Genomic DNA, 23,426 nt, shown 5'->3' on the forward strand with positions numbered 1-23,426 from the left:
TTTCACACTTTAATATCAAAAGATTTTAAATGCTTGGAGATTTCTTTCTATCGCTGCTTGACCTTGGTGTACGTCTGATCACCACATCCTCTGAAATATTTCATGTTTCGTTGTATTTTGTTTGGTTTTGACACAAGTGGAAAATATAGATGAAAATCTCAGAAGTTTATCAAAACCTTGGATGGAATATATAAAGAGCAAACATTTAGAAGTTTAACTAAAAAAAACTTTTATTTATATTTAAAATAACCTCCAACATACGAGATTCTACTTTTTAAGCGATTAAGTGTGAATACACTGAAACATTATTTTATAATATAGAATGGGGGGTTCAATTGTACATATAATGTAAAATGGTACCATTTCCTGTACATTCTAACTTTTAACAAGTTAAGTGATTTTTACCACTAACTCTTAGTCCGTTCAGCAATATCATAAAATTACATATAAATGCTTCATTTTTCGTTACGGTTAGTAGTATGAAAGGAACGTTGCTTTTATGACTGAAAACATATTTAGTAGTATGAAAGGAACGTTGCTTTTATGACTGAAAACATATTTAGTAGTATGAAAGGAACGTTGCTTTTATGACTGAAAACATATTTAGTAGTATGAAAGGAACGTTGCTTTTATGACTGAAAACATATTTAGTAGTATGAAAGGAACGTTGCTTTTATGACTGAAAACATATTTAGTAGTATGAAAGGAACGTTGCTTTTATGACTGAAAACATATTTAGTAGTATGAAAGGAACGTTGCTTTTATGACTGAAAACATATTTAGTAGTATGAAAGGAACGTTGCTTTTATGACTGAAAACATATTTAGTAGTATGAAAGGAACGTTGCTTTTATGACTGAAAACATATTTAGTAGTATGAAAGGAACGTTGCTTTTATGACTGAAAACATATTTAGTAGTATGAAAGGAACGTTGCTTTTATGACTGAAAACATATTTAGTAGTATGAAAGGAACGTTGCTTTTATGACTGAAAACATATTTAGTAGTATGAAAGGAACGTTGCTTTTATGACTGAAAACATATTTAGTAGTATGAAAGGAACGTTGCTTTTATGACTGAAAACATATTTAGTAGTATGAAAGGAACGTTGCTTTTATGACTGAAAACATATTTAGTAGTATGAAAGGAACGTTGCTTTTATGACTGAAAACATATTTAGTAGTATGAAAGGAACGTTGCTTTTATGACTGAAAACATATTTAGTAGTATGAAAGGAACGTTGCTTTTATGACTGAAAACATATTTAGTAGTATGAAAGGAGCGTTGCTTTTATGACTGAAAACATATTTAGTAGTATGAAAGGAACGTTGCTTTTATGACTGAAAACATATTTAGTAGTATGAAAGGAACGTTGCTTTTATGACTGAAAACATATTTAGTAGTATGAAAGGAGCGTTGCTTTTATGACTGAAAACATATTTAGTAGTATGAAAGGAGCGTTGCTTTTATGACTGAAAACATATTTAGTAGTATGAAAGGAACGTTGCTTTTATGACTGAAAACATATTTAGTAGTATGAAAGGAACGTTGCTTTTATGACTGAAAACATATTTAGTAGTATGAAAGGAACGTTGCTTTTATGACTGAAAACATATTTAGTAGTATGAAAGGAACGTTGCTTTTATGACTGAAAACATATTTAGTAGTATGAAAGGAACGTTGCTTTTATGACTGAAAACATATTTAGTAGTATGAAAGGAACGTTGCTTTTATGACTGAAAACATATTTAGTAGTATGAAAGGAACGTTGCTTTTATGACTGAAAACATATTTAGTAGTATGAAAGGAACGTTGCTTTTATGACTGAAAACATATTTAGTAGTATGAAAGGAACGTTGCTTTTATGACTGAAAACATATTTAGTAGTATGAAAGGAACGTTGCTTTTATGACTGAAAACATATTTAGTAGTATGAAAGGAACGTTGCTTTTATGACTGAAAACATATTTAGTAGTATGAAAGGAACGTTGCTTTTATGACTGAAAACATATTTAGTAGTATGAAAGGAACGTTGCTTTTATGACTGAAAACATATTTAGTAGTATGAAAGGAACGTTGCTTTTATGACTGAAAACATATTTAGTAGTATGAAAGGAACGTTGCTTTTATGACTGAAAACATATTTAGTAGTATGAAAGGAACGTTGCTTTTATGACTGAAAACATATTTAGTAGTATGAAAGGAACGTTGCTTTTATGACTGAAAACATATTTAGTAGTATGAAAGGAACGTTGCTTTTATGACTGAAAACATATTTAGTAGTATGAAAGGAACGTTGCTTTTATGACTGAAAACATATTTAGTAGTATGAAAGGAACGTTGCTTTTATGACTGAAAACATATTTAGTAGTATGAAAGGAACGTTGCTTTTATGACTGAAAACATATTTAGTAGTATGAAAGGAACGTTGCTTTTATGACTGAAAACATATTTAGTAGTATGAAAGGAACGTTGCTTTTATGACTGAAAACATATTTAGTAGTATGAAAGGAACGTTGCTTTTATGACTGAAAACATATTTAGTAGTATGAAAGGAACGTTGCTTTTATGACTGAAAACATATTTAGTAGTATGAAAGGAACGTTGCTTTTATGACTGAAAACATATTTAGTAGTATGAAAGGAACGTTGCTTTTATGACTGAAAACATATTTAGTAGTATGAAAGGAACGTTGCTTTTATGACTGAAAACATATTTAGTAGTATGAAAGGAACGTTGCTTTTATGACTGAAAACATATTTAGTAGTATGAAAGGAACGTTGCTTTTATGACTGAAAACATATTTAGTAGTATGAAAGGAACGTTGCTTTTATGACTGAAAACATATTTAGTAGTATGAAAGGAACGTTGCTTTTATGACTGAAAACATATTTAGTAGTATGAAAGGAACGTTGCTTTTATGACTGAAAACATATTTAGTAGTATGAAAGGAACGTTGCTTTTATGACTGAAAACATATTTAGTAGTATGAAAGGAACGTTGCTTTTATGACTGAAAACATATTTAGTAGTATGAAAGGAACGTTGCTTTTATGACTGAAAACATATTTAGTAGTATGAAAGGAACGTTGCTTTTATGACTGAAAACATATTTAGTAGTATGAAAGGAACGTTGCTTTTATGACTGAAAACATATTTAGTAGTATGAAAGGAACGTTGCTTTTATGACTGAAAACATATTTAGTAGTATGAAAGGAACGTTGCTTTTATGACTGAAAACATATTTAGTAGTATGAAAGGAACGTTGCTTTTATGACTGAAAACATATTTAGTAGTATGAAAGGAACGTTGCTTTTATGACTGAAAACATATTTAGTAGTATGAAAGGAACGTTGCTTTTATGACTGAAAACATATTTAGTAGTATGAAAGGAACGTTGCTTTTATGACTGAAAACATATTTAGTAGTATGAAAGGAACGTTGCTTTTATGACTGAAAACATATTTAGTAGTATGAAAGGAACGTTGCTTTTATGACTGAAAACATATTTAGTAGTATGAAAGGAACGTTGCTTTTATGACTGAAAACATATTTAGTAGTATGAAAGGAACGTTGCTTTTATGACTGAAAACATATTTAGTAGTATGAAAGGAACGTTGCTTTTATGACTGAAAACATATTTAGTAGTATGAAAGGAACGTTGCTTTTATGACTGAAAACATATTTAGTAGTATGAAAGGAACGTTGCTTTTATGACTGAAAACATATTTAGTAGTATGAAAGGAACGTTGCTTTTATGACTGAAAACATATTTAGTAGTATGAAAGGAACGTTGCTTTTATGACTGAAAACATATTTAGTAGTATGAAAGGAACGTTGCTTTTATGACTGAAAACATATTTAGTAGTATGAAAGGAACGTTGCTTTTATGACTGAAAACATATTTAGTAGTATGAAAGGAACGTTGCTTTTATGACTGAAAACATATTTAGTAGTATGAAAGGAACGTTGCTTTTATGACTGAAAACATATTTAGTAGTATGAAAGGAGCGTTGCTTTTATGACTGAAAACATATTTAGTAGTATGAAAGGAGCGTTGCTTTTATGACTGAAAACATATTTAGTAGTATGAAAGGAACGTTGCTTTTATGACTGAAAACATATTTAGTAGTATGAAAGGAACGTTGCTTTTATGACTGAAAACATATTTAGTAGTATGAAAGGAACGTTGCTTTTATGACTGAAAACATATTTAGTAGTATGAAAGGAACGTTGCTTTTATGACTGAAAACATATTTAGTAGTATGAAAGGAACGTTGCTTTTATGACTGAAAACATATTTAGTAGTATGAAAGGAACGTTGCTTTTATGACTGAAAACATATTTAGTAGTATGAAAGGAGCGTTGCTTTTATGACTGAAAACATATTTAGTAGTATGAAAGGAACGTTGCTTTTATGACTGAAAACATATTTAGTAGTATGAAAGGAACGTTGCTTTTATGACTGAAAACATATTTAGTAGTATGAAAGGAGCGTTGCTTTTATGACTGAAAACATATTTAGTAGTATGAAAGGAGCGTTGCTTTTATGACTGAAAACATATTTAGTAGTATGAAAGGAACGTTGCTTTTATGACTGAAAACATATTTAGTAGTATGAAAGGAACGTTGCTTTTATGACTGAAAACATATTTAGTAGTATGAAAGGAACGTTGCTTTTATGACTGAAAACATATTTAGTAGTATGAAAGGAACGTTGCTTTTATGACTGAAAACATATTTAGTAGTATGAAAGGAACGTTGCTTTTATGACTGAAAACATATTTAGTAGTATGAAAGGAACGTTGCTTTTATGACTGAAAACATATTTAGTAGTATGAAAGGAACGTTGCTTTTATGACTGAAAACATATTTAGTAGTATGAAAGGAACGTTGCTTTTATGACTGAAAACATATTTAGTAGTATGAAAGGAACGTTGCTTTTATGACTGAAAACATATTTAGTAGTATGAAAGGAACGTTGCTTTTATGACTGAAAACATATTTAGTAGTATGAAAGGAACGTTGCTTTTATGACTGAAAACATATTTAGTAGTATGAAAGGAACGTTGCTTTTATGACTGAAAACATATTTAGTAGTATGAAAGGAACGTTGCTTTTATGACTGAAAACATATTTAGTAGTATGAAAGGAACGTTGCTTTTATGACTGAAAACATATTTAGTAGTATGAAAGGAACGTTGCTTTTATGACTGAAAACATATTTAGTAGTATGAAAGGAACGTTGCTTTTATGACTGAAAACATATTTAGTAGTATGAAAGGAACGTTGCTTTTATGACTGAAAACATATTTAGTAGTATGAAAGGAACGTTGCTTTTATGACTGAAAACATATTTAGTAGTATGAAAGGAACGTTGCTTTTATGACTGAAAACATATTTAGTAGTATGAAAGGAACGTTGCTTTTATGACTGAAAACATATTTAGTAGTATGAAAGGAACGTTGCTTTTATGACTGAAAACATATTTAGTAGTATGAAAGGAACGTTGCTTTTATGACTGAAAACATATTTAGTAGTATGAAAGGAACGTTGCTTTTATGACTGAAAACATATTTAGTAGTATGAAAGGAACGTTGCTTTTATGACTGAAAACATATTTAGTAGTATGAAAGGAACGTTGCTTTTATGACTGAAAACATATTTAGTAGTATGAAAGGAACGTTGCTTTTATGACTGAAAACATATTTAGTAGTATGAAAGGAACGTTGCTTTTATGACTGAAAACATATTTAGTAGTATGAAAGGAACGTTGCTTTTATGACTGAAAACATATTTAGTAGTATGAAAGGAACGTTGCTTTTATGACTGAAAACATATTTAGTAGTATGAAAGGAACGTTGCTTTTATGACTGAAAACATATTTAGTAGTATGAAAGGAACGTTGCTTTTATGACTGAAAACATATTTAGTAGTATGAAAGGAACGTTGCTTTTATGACTGAAAACATATTTAGTAGTATGAAAGGAACGTTGCTTTTATGACTGAAAACATATTTAGTAGTATGAAAGGAACGTTGCTTTTATGACTGAAAACATATTTAGTAGTATGAAAGGAACGTTGCTTTTATGACTGAAAACATATTTAGTAGTATGAAAGGAACGTTGCTTTTATGACTGAAAACATATTTAGTAGTATGAAAGGAACGTTGCTTTTATGACTGAAAACATATTTAGTAGTATGAAAGGAACGTTGCTTTTATGACTGAAAACATATTTAGTAGTATGAAAGGAACGTTGCTTTTATGACTGAAAACATATTTAGTAGTATGAAAGGAACGTTGCTTTTATGACTGAAAACATATTTAGTAGTATGAAAGGAACGTTGCTTTTATGACTGAAAACATATTTAGTAGTATGAAAGGAACGTTGCTTTTATGACTGAAAACATATTTAGTAGTATGAAAGGAACGTTGCTTTTATGACTGAAAACATATTTAGTAGTATGAAAGGAACGTTGCTTTTATGACTGAAAACATATTTAGTAGTATGAAAGGAACGTTGCTTTTATGACTGAAAACATATTTAGTAGTATGAAAGGAACGTTGCTTTTATGACTGAAAACATATTTAGTAGTATGAAAGGAACGTTGCTTTTATGACTGAAAACATATTTAGTAGTATGAAAGGAACGTTGCTTTTATGACTGAAAACATATTTAGTAGTATGAAAGGAACGTTGCTTTTATGACTGAAAACATATTTAGTAGTATGAAAGGAACGTTGCTTTTATGACTGAAAACATATTTAGTAGTATGAAAGGAACGTTGCTTTTATGACTGAAAACATATTTAGTAGTATGAAAGGAACGTTGCTTTTATGACTGAAAACATATTTAGTAGTATGAAAGGAACGTTGCTTTTATGACTGAAAACATATTTAGTAGTATGAAAGGAACGTTGCTTTTATGACTGAAAACATATTTAGTAGTATGAAAGGAACGTTGCTTTTATGACTGAAAACATATTTAGTAGTATGAAAGGAACGTTGCTTTTATGACTGAAAACATATTTAGTAGTATGAAAGGAACGTTGCTTTTATGACTGAAAACATATTTAGTAGTATGAAAGGAACGTTGCTTTTATGACTGAAAACATATTTAGTAGTATGAAAGGAACGTTGCTTTTATGACTGAAAACATATTTAGTAGTATGAAAGGAACGTTGCTTTTATGACTGAAAACATATTTAGTAGTATGAAAGGAACGTTGCTTTTATGACTGAAAACATATTTAGTAGTATGAAAGGAACGTTGCTTTTATGACTGAAAACATATTTAGTAGTATGAAAGGAACGTTGCTTTTATGACTGAAAACATATTTAGTAGTATGAAAGGAACGTTGCTTTTATGACTGAAAACATATTTAGTAGTATGAAAGGAACGTTGCTTTTATGACTGAAAACATATTTAGTAGTATGAAAGGAACGTTGCTTTTATGACTGAAAACATATTTAGTAGTATGAAAGGAACGTTGCTTTTATGACTGAAAACATATTTAGTAGTATGAAAGGAACGTTGCTTTTATGACTGAAAACATATTTAGTAGTATGAAAGGAACGTTGCTTTTATGACTGAAAACATATTTAGTAGTATGAAAGGAACGTTGCTTTTATGACTGAAAACATATTTAGTAGTATGAAAGGAACGTTGCTTTTATGACTGAAAACATATTTAGTAGTATGAAAGGAACGTTGCTTTTATGACTGAAAACATATTTAGTAGTATGAAAGGAACGTTGCTTTTATGACTGAAAACATATTTAGTAGTATGAAAGGAACGTTGCTTTTATGACTGAAAACATATTTAGTAGTATGAAAGGAACGTTGCTTTTATGACTGAAAACATATTTAGTAGTATGAAAGGAACGTTGCTTTTATGACTGAAAACATATTTAGTAGTATGAAAGGAACGTTGCTTTTATGACTGAAAACATATTTAGTAGTATGAAAGGAACGTTGCTTTTATGACTGAAAACATATTTAGTAGTATGAAAGGAACGTTGCTTTTATGACTGAAAACATATTTAGTAGTATGAAAGGAACGTTGCTTTTATGACTGAAAACATATTTAGTAGTATGAAAGGAACGTTGCTTTTATGACTGAAAACATATTGTATTTTTTCATGTAATCGTCTTAAAATGGAGAATCATGTGTCTTTTTTAGGTGTATTACAATAAAGTTAGATTTCTTTAAATAATAAAAGTGGTTTTTCATACGTAATTTTATGTTTATTGGCTAGATCAATGGATAAAGATTCTTGTAAAAAATAAACTTTATTCATTTTTATTCCTTAGAAAAAATATTTCCCGCTAAGCCACGCAGTGATTTATCAAAAAAGTTAAATTTGTTTTAGAAACAAAACATCGACTTTTTGGATATAAAAAATAACAAACGTGGTTTTTCAGATGTACTTTTATGTTGGTTCGCTAGATAAAAATTTACAAATAATTATTTTTCTGTAGAAATTTGTTCTTAAGACGGAATAAAATTTGGCGCACTGACGTACTTTTTGGCGTAAGTTTAAGCAAACCAAAATTGCGGATTGTAATCTGGCGTCCTGGCGTGCTAGCGTCGCAAAAAAGAATTACCGTTTATTTTACGTTATAAAAGTAATATTTCTTTTTGAAATGGGGATTTAGCTGAAAGTGTTTAACTAAAAATTATTATTATTATTATTATTATTATTATTATTATTATTATTATTATTATTATTATTATTTGCATCTCGTTTTTCTTTTTGTTTGCAGCAAAGCTAATCAATTTAATAACCCATCATTTTAATAATTAAAATAAAATTTTAACGTCATTCATAGGAAAATGCTCAGAATAGTTAACAAAGCCCACACCCTCCCTATGTTAAAAATGGTTATCGAAATAGTAACATTATTAAGAAAACAGCACTTGGCCTTCGGGACAAGATCAAAGTGTAGTATCTGTCCGGCAGATACTGCAAGCAAAGACCAGATGTGGGGGCAACCCCACATACCTGACCTTTAACCAACTCCCATTTCCCACCTCTCGGGAGCTGGTCCCCTTTTCCCCTTCCCCCTCCCTTCACTCCTCACATTAAAAATTGGCCTTGTGCCTAATTTGCTCGGTGGGGGAGTAAATAAATACCATCTGTTCCGGCAGATACTGCAAGCAAAGACCATATGTGGGGGCGACCCCACATATAAGACCTTGGTCAATGTAGGGGCAACCCTTCATACCAATTGTCACTATCCAGCTCCCGTACTCCCCGGGGAGTTGGTCCCCATTTCCTCTTCACTCCTCACTTTAAAAATCGGCCTTGTGCCTAATTTGCTCAGTGGGGGAGCAAATAAATACCTCAAAGTGTAGTATCTGTTCTTCAGATGCTGCACTTCAATTTCTTGTTCTCTGTCAGTGGAGGAGAAATCCTTCACGACTGAGACAATTTTTATTTTTGTTCCTTTTCTCCACGTTAAAAAACGACCCTGGTGTCTAACTCTGTCCCGTGGGGAGGCATTGTAAATAGGAACATTATTAAGAAATTCGTTCGTAACAATGGAAGAGCCATTGTTAAATATTTTGTTCTTACATCGTTTTCTCATTTTGCCAACCAATCGTCGACTATTTTTAATTGTTTATGAAAACTTTCAAGCAGCATGTTTTACACTAACGACGAACTGATACAATCTGGCTTTGTTTTAAAATCAAAATAAATCTTTTGTTGTCTTACAATTTTCAAATAATTACAAGGAAAACATTTGAGAAAAAAATATACGCTGAAATTACCCAGAAATTTGAACATTTACAAAAATAAAACAAAATTTAAAAAAAAACGAAAAAAATAAATCTCTAATTTAATATTCATTAGTTTTCAAAGAATCGGGATCTGGGATTGTATCGGAATCGGAAATCTGGAACGGAATTATTAATTGTATCGGAATCGGGAAAAATTTTGGAATCGTGCCAAACTAATATATATATATATATATATATATATATATATATATATATATATATATATATATATATATATAATAAATTCCACAGCCAAACAACGTTTCGGTCCACAAGAGTCATGGCAGTCAACGAACAGGAAGTCCAAGACTTGAGTTCCGGTTCGTTGACTGCCATGGCTCTTGTGGGCCATGGCTCTTGTGGGCTGCGACGTTGTTTGGCTGTGGAATTTATTATATATAATCTCTCACATTTTGAAAACCATATATATATATATATATATATATATATATATATATATATATATATATATATATATATATATTGGGCGGCATTTTTTTTTCATTCAGACAGACATTGTTAGAAACAATACAAAGGTTCTGTTTAGTAATACCTTTATTTTTTTAATAGCTTTTTTATCGTTTTCGGTGCGAAAGAAATTTTAGTTAGCAAAACAAAAATACTATACCACGAAACGCATGTAAAGAAGCTTAAAATGCTTCGAGTTAATTATATAAAACGCAAAAACCTAGCCTTAATCAAGTTGCATTTCGGAACAGTATTAATAAACATAAATGTCTAGCATAACTCCCTCCTCCCTCATATTCACACTGTTCCTGCTGCTGACCCCAGAACTGACACGCTCTCCTCCCTATCCCCAATTAACACCCTACCGCCGCTAGCAGTCCCAATGACTTTCACTCGCACCCCAACTAATAATTAAAAAGAAAACTCTCCCACAATTTCTTGTAAAGCCTAACACACACATTCCTGATAATGTGTATACGACTACACGAAAGGCAAAAACCGCAGACACTTCGGAAAAAATGCTTTGACCATACATCTTTCCATTTGATGTATATGCAAAAAAGATAATGAAATAATGGAAAATTGAAAAAATAAAAAAACGTATTATTAAACAATCTGAATATATATATATATATATATATATATATATATATATATATATATATATATATATCTGTGTGTGTGTATTTAATAGGAGCAAAATTCGCAAGAAAAGATAAATAAAAACTTTTCAAATTCAAAAGTGCAGAAAAATAAATATAGAAGTCTATATTTATAGGACCATAAACAACAGCAACAACAACAACAACAACAGCAACAACCTTATCCAGATTAAAAAGCTTAATATCAATGATAAAACCTAACATAAGTAGAAAAAGTCAAGATATTGTAAATTTTATTCTAAAATATTTAAACTTGTTCTACTTATATGTGCATGTATGTATATATATATGTGTGTGTGTGTGTGTGTATGTATATATATATGTGTGTGTGTATATGTGTGTGTATATATATATTTATGTGCGTATATAGATATGTATATGTATATATGTATATATAGGTGTGTATGTTTATATATATGTATGTGTATGTATATTATATATGTGTGTATGTATATATGCATGTATATGTATATATGTGTATACATATGTATGGACATATATCTATATCTATCTAGCTATATATACATATATATATATATATACATATAGTAATTTATCAAATATATATGGCGATTAAGCTACACTAAATATTCCGCGTTTCATCCACTCTAGGAATCTTCAGGCTTATGCGCATAAGCCTGAAGAGTCCTAGAGTGGATGGAACGCAGAATAATCAGTTTAGCTTAATCGCCATATACATTTTATAACTTACTAACTAGCTCTACCTACGTATTGAGCACTTTTGAAGTAAGTACTTAAAGTTTACGCACAAATCTATACTTTCGTATATTAATTTTATGTGAGTAAATTAAGTAGTTATATATATATATATATATATATATATAAGTAGTTATATATATATATATATATATATATATATACACTCAACCATGTTAGCATGTTAGCGCTTATTCTGCAGCTAGCGAGTAAAACGTTTAATAATAAATTTGCAATTAATTTACTAAATCATTTACTAAGTTTCTATTATTCTCATCCTTTCTCTGCATATAGCGTGACTTTCCCTCGCCCTTATTTCATACAGTGTTTGTCAGATCTTGCTTTCGTTATTCCTCCCTCTCTCTCCCTCTCTATTACTCTCTCTCTCTCTCTCTCTCTCTCTCTCTCTCTCTCTCTCTCTCTCTGATTATGTTTACGAGTAGTGTAACTGTAAAACAGATTAGTTAACCCATAGTGAGATAGAACTGAAATGAAAATCAAGCGCAATTTTAAAAAAATGTCGAATCATGGGTTAGGTTCTGGATAAGTAATAATAAAATATAAAGAAGCTGATTACCGCCACCAAAAGTAACGTTTAATACGGAGTAAATAATGAAATGGAAAACAAAGGACACTTAAAAAGAGAAACAGTATCACCACTGACATCCGCATGCAACAAGTCATCCCTATCCCATTATATGATGAATGATGATCGAAATCAGAGGTTATCATAATCTACATCTCTATAAAAGTGAGAATGTGTGTGTACGAGGACACTTCTTAACCTATATACTCAGCGAATTTTTAATCTACAGACTTGAAATTTGATATATAGTATATTTAGACATGTGGAAAATTTTTTTAACTCATTTTCATCCGGAAAAGGGCTGCTAATGGGGGTAAAAATTGAATAATTGGTACGTGGGAAGCCACTTGATTTTTATCTGTTTTCAACTGTTTCACGATTGCGCATGTGCGGTTGTAAATCATGATAGCTTTCTTCCTAAATATGAGTTCGTTTAAAAACACTTTTTAGAAGTCATATCAAGCTAGTGTTATGGTTATCGTACTTGATTTATTGTCTTTAGGTCTTGGATTTCATCTCAGCTCGAGTATATTTTTGTAGGAAAAAAAAAACATAATACTTGCATGCACATGTCTCAGTTTCTTTATGTTTTTTTTATTTATCATTTTTTTAAAGGAGTTTACGTTTAATACCTTCGGTGTTTCTGTTTATATTAAATAAAATTACTGCATTAATTAAAATATAATATTTATGCGTATTTTGTTTGGTACATCTTCTCGTAAATTATGTATGAACAAAGCAAATTAATCTCAATCATCACTAATAACTACCAATAATGATCCTCAAAATTATGGTGGAATTTTATGGTGGTTGAGGGTCAATTAATTGCACTGTGCAACAAACTTCAGGTTAAAAAAAGTACACGTCACATAAGATCTGTGTCGGGGTAAGAAAATTATCCTGATATTACATTGGAACTGCTGCTTATAATAAGAATAATAACAATACTACTGCGACTACTACTACTACTAATAATAATAATAATAATAATAATAATAATAATACAACTGTTACTACTAATAATAACACAACTACTATTACTACTATTAATAATATAACTATTACTACTACTACTACTACTAATAATAATAATAATATTAATTATACAACAATAACTACTAATATTACTATTACGACTACTACTACTATTACTAATAATACAACTATTACTATTAATAATAATAATACAACTGCTACTATTAATAATAATACAAAAGTTGCTACTACTACTACTACTACTACTACTACTACTAATAATAATAATAATAATAATAATAATAATAATAATAATTGTTCTTAAAAAATAATATCTTTCAGGGTCAATACTGTTAAGAACAAATGACACACAAATTAAAAAAAAAAATACGTGCCACATTTCGGATAAAAAAATATCCTGATACTAAATGTGACCTTTATTTCTCACGGTTTTCATGTACTATCAATCGTATTTTATCGTTATTGATTATGAATGAAAAAGATGTAATTGTCAGTTTAAGCAACATTTGTCCTCTTAACCCCCTCGCGTTGAGTGTCATTTTCCGCCTCTTATATTCCAGCAGTAGTCTGCCAATATGCCAGAGTTCCATTTTCCTTTAAAATGTTTCTCCATCACTAAAATATCCTGATGGAATCTCTCGTCATCTTCATCACTCACATCACTAAGATTCTCAGCAAAATTCTTGAAAATAACAATCTTGCACACAAAAAAAAAATGTACTTAATTCGACAAAAAGAAGAAATGAATTTTCCATGCACTCGTGCATAAAAAAAATGGCAACAAATTTCCTGTACTTTTTTGGGTGATGAAATTGAGTGTTATTTGAAAATATAAACAACTTGAAGCATAAAAACATTTCAAACTGACCGGATTCGGCATTAGATAACTCGAAAAGGGTTGGTATGACGTAACACAAAGCAATCACACCTAAACCTATTTTAAAGAGACTTCCGGTAAGCATGCAGGCTTCAACTGTTTTAAATTGGGGAATCTCTAATTACCAAATTGCTTACAAATGCAAATGCCAAGGTGCCATAAAGAATTCAATTTTCTTTTTTTATTATTTCGTTTATTTATTTATTTGCAACAAATGATGCATAAGACTGACTTTTAGCGGCAACAATGGAATTTGCTTTACATTTTTATCTTTTTTCATCTTTTGTCGCGTAATGAGAGTAGAAAGATCTTGCGTTTAGTTTCAGCAGCCGCGTAATGTTCGTTTTCCTTATTTTGTCCTTTAGTCCTCACATTCCATGAGCGATGTTTCTGACAAAGGGGAAAGAATTGTTGTTTTGGGAGATCAGAATCTAGTCTATCTAGCAATTATCCTTAGCAATTTCTGACCTTGAAGTAGTATTTCTTCTTTTTTTAGCTCTTTACATAAAGTGGCTTTATGTTGTGTCTGGGACGATTTCCATGAATTCTATCTAAAAATTATCCTTAGCAATTTCTGACCTTGAAGTATTTTTTTCTTTTATATCTCTTTACACCGAGTGGCTTCATGTTGTGTCTGGGACGATTTCCATGAAACCATTTACAGTTTAAAATATTATATGAAAAACACCTGAGCGAAAAAGGGAAGAATTGTTGTCTTAGGGGTCAGAATCTATTCTATCTAATAATTATCCTTTGCAATTTCTGACATTGAAGTATTCTTTTTTCTTTTATAGCTCTTTACACCGAGTGACTTCATGCCGTGTCTGGAGCGATTTCTATGAGAAAAAAAAACTTTTTCAGTTTAATATATCATATACAAAATACATTTATTTATCAAAAATGTCTTAATTATTTTGTGACAAAAGTTACACGTTCTTTTTTGTGTGTTTTATACAACCTGTATTCAGTAGAGCCTCTACTCAAACACACACGTCTCAATATTTAAGTCAGATAATACGTTCTTTTCTTTGTTACAGCGAGCATTTAACAGGGTCGTCACCTGAAAACACGATTATATGACTTTTATATCATCTTGATTTTTGCACGATTTCTTTGACTTTATAATACCTTTTCATGGCTTTCAAACATTTTCACAGCTTCTAGGTGTGTCACATTTATATGAACTAATTCTAGAGCAGGTACTACACACACACACACATACACACATACACATACACACACACACATACATATATATATATATATATATATATATATATATATATATTCAGGCAAACATTATTAAAAACAACAGAGATACCTTGCTTAATGATTCTTTTTTTCATTTTTTCGATCTTTCGTAAGATTTTTTTAACTTCAAGATGGAAGGTATTTACAAATGTTCCATGGTTCACACGAGCGCTTTCGATTCTTTCTTGAATCATCATCAGGTGAAAACACAAATTAACAAATTAATCATAGCAAATAACGCACAAATTGGAAATTATCAACTCCCCAAGATAATTGGTGAATATAAACCCGGCTATCTTTATGGTATGGTTAAGATACATAAACCTAATGCTCCACTCCGCCCTATCATTTCGCAAATCCCCACTCTCATTTATTCACTTACCAAAACTTTAAACGAACTTATCAGCCCATACATTCCTAGCAAGTACAGCGTTAGATCCACACATGAGTTCATGCAAATACTTAAAACAATGCAACCCGAAAATAGAAATATCGCTTCCCTTGGCGTAGAAAGTCTTTTTACAAATGTCCCTGTAGCGAAAACCATAGATATAATTATAAACAACATCTACAATCATCCGTCACTCCCCCACCACTTAAAATTAATAAAATATATTTAAAAAAATATTATTAACCTGCACCACGGAAATACCTTTTTATGATCCTAATGGCAACATATATAATCAAATAGATGGCGTCGCAATGGGATCAGTCCTCGGACCTATCCTAAGTGAATTTTATATGGAAGACTTAGAAAATAAAACATTTAAAAATAATATAAAGCCCCCTATGTATGTACGTTATGTTGACGACATACTCCTCTTAGCTGATAATGACGAACAAATATATAAACTTCAAGATCTTTTTTAAAAAAAAACTCTGTCCTTAAGTTTACAATAGAATTAAATGATAACAAAAAATTCACTTTCTGGACGTCCTTATAGACTCATCTAACAATACTTTCGACACAGCTGTATACAAAAAACCAACTAGTACAAAATCTAGCCTCTTGAACTTTAAGAGTGAGTGCCCTCAACGTTATAAAATTGCCATAATCAAAAATCTTTTAAACCGTGCTAAGATGATTTCTTCTACGAAAAAAGTACTACTAATAGAAATTAAAAATATCAAACAGGTTCTTATAAATAATTACTTTCCGAATTATATTGTTGATCAACAAATTAAACTATTTTTACATTCCCCTAAAAACCTTAACAGCAATACTAGTCAATCTTCTAACACTAACCCTATAGACATATTTTATAAAAACCAAATGACACCAAATTTTAGAGTGGAAGAAAAAATAATTAAAAGCATCATACATAGATATACAGCACCTCTAGAGAACAATTCTAAGATTAGATTTATTATATACTATAAGAGGTATCGAACCCAGAACCTCATCGTTAAAAATAACTCCTCGCCGGCGACAAAAATGTTGGAGCAAACCAATATTGTGTACAAATTTCAATACCCCTTTGGAGAGTGTAAATCCGAAAATAAAAACGCATATATTAAACATGCAAAAACAACATTGTCCCGTCGATTAACGATGCATTTGAACAGTACTAGCTCAATATACCAGCATTTAACAAATCAACGTAGCTGTCCCCCCCCCCTCTAATCTTAGAAAGGTTCTCGTGGACAACACAAGGATTTTGCAATGAGAAAGTAATTGTAAAAAATTAAAAATACTTGAAGCACTATATATAAAAACCCAGCACCCATCTATAAATAGCATTAATTTTGAAAATAGCAATAATGTGCGGAAATGTTTAGCATAACCAGTATACGACTGGTTTTACTAACATTGCCTTTTATCATCCTAATTTTTAATCGAGTTTTTTATCACTCGTAAATGTATATTTTAATCGACTTTTCATTGACTCTTTTTATCATTCGTAAGTATATATTTCACTTCTATTTTTAATATTTTATCTCCACCTGATGATGATTCAAGAAAGAATCGAAAGCGCTCGTGTGAACCATGGAACATTTGTAAATACCTTCCATCTTGAAGTTAAAAAATCTTACGAAAGATTGAAAAAAAGAATCATTAAGCAAGGTATCTCTGTTGTTTTTAATAATGTTTGCCTGAATGAAGGAATGCTACCTAAATACAATAATATATATGTATACATATATATATATATATATATATATATACATATATATATATATATATATATATATAATTAGTAAACTGTGAAACTTGCTTGCTTACATCTTGTATTCGACGATCTGGCGATTCTATCGTTTAAAAAAGGAATGACAGGTAAATTTATATATATATATATATATATATATATATATATATATAACAACTTAATTTACTCACATAAAATTAATATACGAAAGTATAAATTTATGCGTAAACTTTAAGTATTTACTTCAAAAGTGCTCAATACGTAGGTAGAGCAAGTTAGTAAGTTATTAATCGCCATATATATTTTATAACTTACTATATATATATATATATATATATATATATATATATATATATATATATATGCCTGCTTGATTGCTTAAATTTGTCTTCAACGATCGGTTAATTCCATTTTTTTAAAAAAGGAATAACATTTTATTTCATAAAAAAAAACCATAAATAAACAAAAATCATAATTATGCACTCATTCTTTTCTTTGGACATTGGAATGCAACCAATTAGTATGCACACACACACACACACACACACACACACACACACACACACACACATATATATATATATATATATATATATATATATATATGACGTGAGCTCAGAAGCTAAGAAATGAGGGTAGAGAGTTGTATGTTTTTATATCCATTCTAGCTGATGGCACCCAAGTCATATATAAATATTTAGTTTTGATCTCATTACTATATGATCGATAGATAATTGTCTCTATAATAATAAATACATAATGTGTATGAATTAAAATATCATATTTAAATGTATATTACGACCGGGCAATGCCGGGCAACCTGCCAATATATATATATATATATATATATATATATATATATATATGTGTGTGTGTAATTTAACTGCTTGAGGCAGTGATTACACATGAATAAGTAACATGAAGTTCTCCTTTAGATAGCTCAACAGTGCAATACTAGAGCTATACATTTTTTATTTAAAAATACCACGTTTATAGGAATAGATAGACGAGCATTTACACATTTTAGGAAAGTATTCTATTTGTCACAACATTACGTACATCCAGCCTTCTGTTTTGGCACATAAGGACATAACTGTTCATCAAATTATAATTTGCACAAACTTGGGCTTCATCAGCACGTTAAGAAAAAAACAATATTTCAAAAGTTTTCCAGGTTACTGTCCAGTTAATACACTCGGCATTCATTTTTTTTTTTTTTTAATTACCGGTGATGAAGCTAAATTGTCTGCAAATTATAATTTGTGGAAAATAAGTAAACACTTGTGTATCTATCCCTATTAATGTGGTATATTTAGTTAATTCGTCATATGTTTATCAGATATGCCTCTGCATTTTATGTTTAAAAACAGCGTGTCCTGTTTAGTATCTGATCTGACTAAATGGTTAATTGTTGGTGACTGATTCATACCCTCCAAGAAATTCCAGTAAAAGCCTAACCGTCAGCTTTGGGGAGTTTGAAGTCTTGCTTTAGTGGCCGTTAACCCCTCATCTACTTTGAGTCGTAATAGCAGTATCTATTAGGGTCCCATATTAAAGGTACTGGTACAGTATGTGACTCATGCCGAAATCGATTTTTCGTCTGCATCTTCCGACTGTTTACGTAGACAGTCAAAAGGTGACGAAGCGTTTAGCCAATCAGATTGCGTGACAGCAGGTGATAATTTTCAATTCTTAATTGATTAAATCGTAAAATTCGTCTGCACTAACGACAACAAAATGTTGGAAAATGAAAAAAAAAAAAATCTCAGAAAAACTAACCCTAAAAAACTTGTACGAAACTGTATTTTTTTTTTTTTTACCCTAACCTTAAAAAAAGTAAGATGGTTCTGTTGTTTATCCTAAGCCTAATCTAATTCGAATATTTAGCCAAACCAAGTCGGTTTATTTGAAAATCTGTACCAGAAAAAATATTGAAGCAAACAAATAATAATAATTAAAGGTATTTAATGCAGAGAAGTTACCGTGCTATTTTTATAGTATTTTCGAGTTAAATTCATGTTTTACAGTGCCTTTATCTTATTAAATTGTTGGTGAAAGTACAGAATAGTTATAAACCACCCTCACCTCCTAATTGTAAGAATAGGTTTCTAAAACATAGCATTATTATGTCAGTACGATACCTTCTCGCCATAAGCACCAATTAAAGAAACTTTAACTTTTTTTAAGAAACTTATAACAGTTCTTTTATTGTGTCGTCCACATAAAATAACTTTTTCGTCGCCCGACAAAAGGAAGGTGAACCAGTAAATTCGCCCTTGTCCGGTCGTCTGTCCGCACTTTTCCCGATAACCACGCCTTGGAATTTTTTTGAAATTTTGCACAAACATTAAACATGATATGAATAAAAAAGTAACAGAACGAATTTTCCGGGGAAACTCCGATTGCCCCCTAACGGTGTCTTTCGGGTCAAAATAGCTAAAATTGACAGTTTTGTGCTTTTTAAAAAGAAGTTGATGGCTTGGATTTTTGTAGAACTTTCTGAAAAGTTGCAATTAACTGATTTCTATATAATTTTGTTTGTCTATATTTTGTGATAATTCTTATGTGTGCCCCAGGAGCTCTTTTAGGGCTAATAAAAACACTCCATTTTGGGGACTATTTTACCAGATTTATCCAAAATTTTCTTTGTCTGTCTATTTAGCAGTTTTGCATGGTGCTGAACTCAAATTTAAATATGTTAAGGCCTTAGGGACTTTTGGGGTTAAATGAGGGGGTAATGCTGAACTTAGTCATTTTTTATGCCTCATTCACTGTGCACTCACGGGGGACCATGCATGCTTCACGTGTTTCATTTGCTTTTACATACGATGATTCTTGTTTCATTTTTATTATTTTGTTTTTCCTGTTTGATAACATCGACTGGTTTTAATTTTGACACCAGGTAATTTTCATTTGGTAAACAATTGGAAGAAGCCGATAAAAACTCGGTTTTAACATGGGTCACAATCCATATCAATACCAAAAACTTTCGTCTCTAAAATATATGCATACAAAACAAATTGATATACAAATCAATTGTATACAAAACAAGCATCACTTTGATATCAAATGACTCAACGATGCTGTAAAAAAAAACGATGTATGTCAGAAAGTCAAACACTCGTATGACGAAGGGGTACTTTCCGAAATATAACAACACAGATACTGACCAAATAACGCAAGTAAGAAAACAATACATGTAAAATCTAGTATATCTTTAAAAGTGAGACTTGTGTGAGGACACTTCTTAATCTATATACTCAACGAATTTTTATTTTGCAGATTTGAAATTTGGTATATGGGATATTCAGATATGTGGAAAAAAATTTGATCGGTTTTCATCCGAAAAAAAGGGCTGCTAAATAGTTAAAACTGAAAAATTTATCCGTCAACTGTTACCTGAATACTCACCCGTGAATCGTTCCGATGACAGATTCTTTATGTTAAGAATAAATAGGTTTGAAAACACTTTTTTAAAGATGTATCAATCTGGCCTAATGGCTATTGTACTTTAATCACTGTGTTGGGGCTTTGGTTTCGATCCTAGCTCGAATGTTTTGTTTTGTTGTTTTTTTTTTACTTACGAGAAGTGAACTGTTTAGAAAAAAACATAATACTCGCAAGCATATGTCTCAGTTTCTTTATTCATTAAAAGATCATATTAATGCATATTTTACGACCGGGGAACGCCGAACGGCCTGCTAGTAATATATATATATATATATATATATATATATATATATATATATATATTATTTAAATCACATGAGTATAAGGAGATATAAATTTATGCGTAAATTTACAGTATTTACTTCAACAGTGCTCAATACATAAGTAGAGCTAGGTAGTTAGTTATGAAAACATATATGGCAATCAAGCTACACAGAATATTCTTATAAGCCTGTCGAATTCTCACGGGGATGAGACGCGGAATATTCTGTATAGCTTAATTACGGTACATATTTTTTCGTAACTTTATATATATATATAGATATAGATATAGATATAGATATATATATATAGATATAGATATATATATATATAGATATATATATATAGATATATATATAGATATATATAGATATATATATACATATATATATAGATATATATATATAGATATATATATATAGATATATATAGATAGATATATATATAGATATATATATATATAGATATTTATATATATAGATATATAGATATATATATAGATATATATATATATATATATATATATATATATATAAGTTTATACGTTGTTACATTTCGGGAAATATCCCTTCGTCAGACCTTTGTTCGGCTTTTAAACATGCATCGTTTTTAACGGCATTGTTGGACCATTTGATGTCGAAGCGATATTTGTAAACGGATCAATAACGGTAAAACTGCACAGCTGAGTTAATCATCATAGCTTTATTTATTTCGGTTAATGTATATCTGTAATACCTCTGCGTTGTATTGCCTCATATAAACTTGGATTTCCTTTAATTCTTTTTCTTCTTTTTTTTTGCAGCAAGCTTCAGCGTGATATGGACGACAGCTCTCAATTAGTGAACCGTAGCCAGAAACTTCTGTCCTCACTGCAGGAGAGACGGGGTCAAATTAAGCCCTGTCCACCAATTAACGGACAAGAAAACCAGTATTCAACTAATAAAACCGAATTTAAAAACAATCACTTCAAGGATTCTTCGAAGTCGCACGAGATAATAAACAGTCACAAAACACCACCCCGAATATCTTCCTTCCCTTCTATGGAAGCATCTGTAATTCACGAAACAAAAATAAACGGAACCAACCCTCTAGTTTCTCCAAGATCAGCTGGCCTTGCAAACATAAAAAACGCGAGCAACATTAATTCTGACGGTATCACAGTGCAGGCACCAACAAATAAAATTGTGGCGACACCGTCTAATAAAAGCATCGAACCACCTCCTTACGAAGATATCTGGATGGAGAAGGCATCTCTGAAGTCCCCGAATAATGATGAGATCAGTGTACCGAAGATTGTGATATGGTCTGAAACCCAGGAGGATGGAGACGTTACAATCGATATTGCAGAACCTGTAGCACCGCCATTACCACAAGCTTCCATTTCGACACCACAAAAACCACTGCCCCCGCCCCCTCCGGTTAGATCTGTAACAGCAGTTGGAAACTCGTATTCTTTTAGTCAACCTGAGGATATACCCCTACAAAACGGAACATTGGACAAAATAGGAATTAAAGATTTCGAAAAAGATTTAGCAGCAGACAGAGAGGAAAATTGCAGTTCAGAAATACATGCTGGTGGACACGAAGAACAGGAAAAAGATGATGGCGTCTCTGAAGAGAAAAAACAGCTTTTATATCATAAAGTGGACCTTCTAAATCGGCGGACTAAGTCGACGGATAACTTTAAACATTTTGAGAAAAACCCGACCGGATTAATGCATCGTCGTCAGAGCTATGCTTTGACAGTAACTCCGGAAAATGCTGAACATCCGACAATGGGTCAGTCTTTAAACGTTCTGGCCAACCAGGCACTTCAGAATAATGAGACTACGACACCGGAAGAGAAAGGGCTGGAGGTCGAACCACCGTTGGTAGAGAGTAAACCAAGACGAAGCTTCTGTGATATGCTGCTGGAAATACCGCGAAAACTCTCTCATGTTTCCGATGGAGGTGAGCGTCTCAATTCTTTGGGTTTTTTTTTTCTTTCTTCACTTTTTTCTTTCTTTTTAATTTCTTCATTTCTTTTCTTCCTTTATTGACTCCTGGCTATTTAACGTTGTCGTTACATACAAACAAAGGGAAAAAAATCCGGGTCGGCATTTTTTTTTTCTTTTTTTAGCAACAGTTCTTATTACCATTACCTTCGACATCATTTTAAAAGTTTTTCGCTGCCACATGTCCATCTAGCCTGACGCGTTTCCTCCGCTGTAATGTCACTTTGCACACTGGC

General features: G+C 31.0%; 1 protein-coding gene across 4 annotated transcripts in view; it reads left to right on the top strand.

Annotated features, from left to right (window-relative positions):
• LOC145293725 (proton channel OtopLc-like) overlaps window positions 1-23,426 on the top strand; it is a 192,274-nt gene that overhangs the window by 62,422 nt on the left and 106,426 nt on the right. For all 4 annotated transcript variants that reach the window (XM_080140173.1, XM_080140175.1, XM_080140174.1 and 1 more), the window contains exon 2: window positions 21,999-23,146. In XM_080140173.1, coding sequence (XP_079996299.1) covers window positions 22,015-23,146 — 1,132 coding nt within the window. In that variant the 5' untranslated portion in view covers window positions 21,999-22,014. The remainder of the gene's footprint in view (window positions 1-21,998; window positions 23,147-23,426) is intronic.

The sequence above is a fragment of the Euprymna scolopes genome, chromosome 15 (genome assembly GCF_053919585.1).
Source record: "Euprymna scolopes isolate OS-2025 chromosome 15, ASM5391958v1, whole genome shotgun sequence".
Taxonomy (NCBI): Eukaryota; Metazoa; Mollusca; class Cephalopoda; order Sepiida; family Sepiolidae; genus Euprymna; species Euprymna scolopes.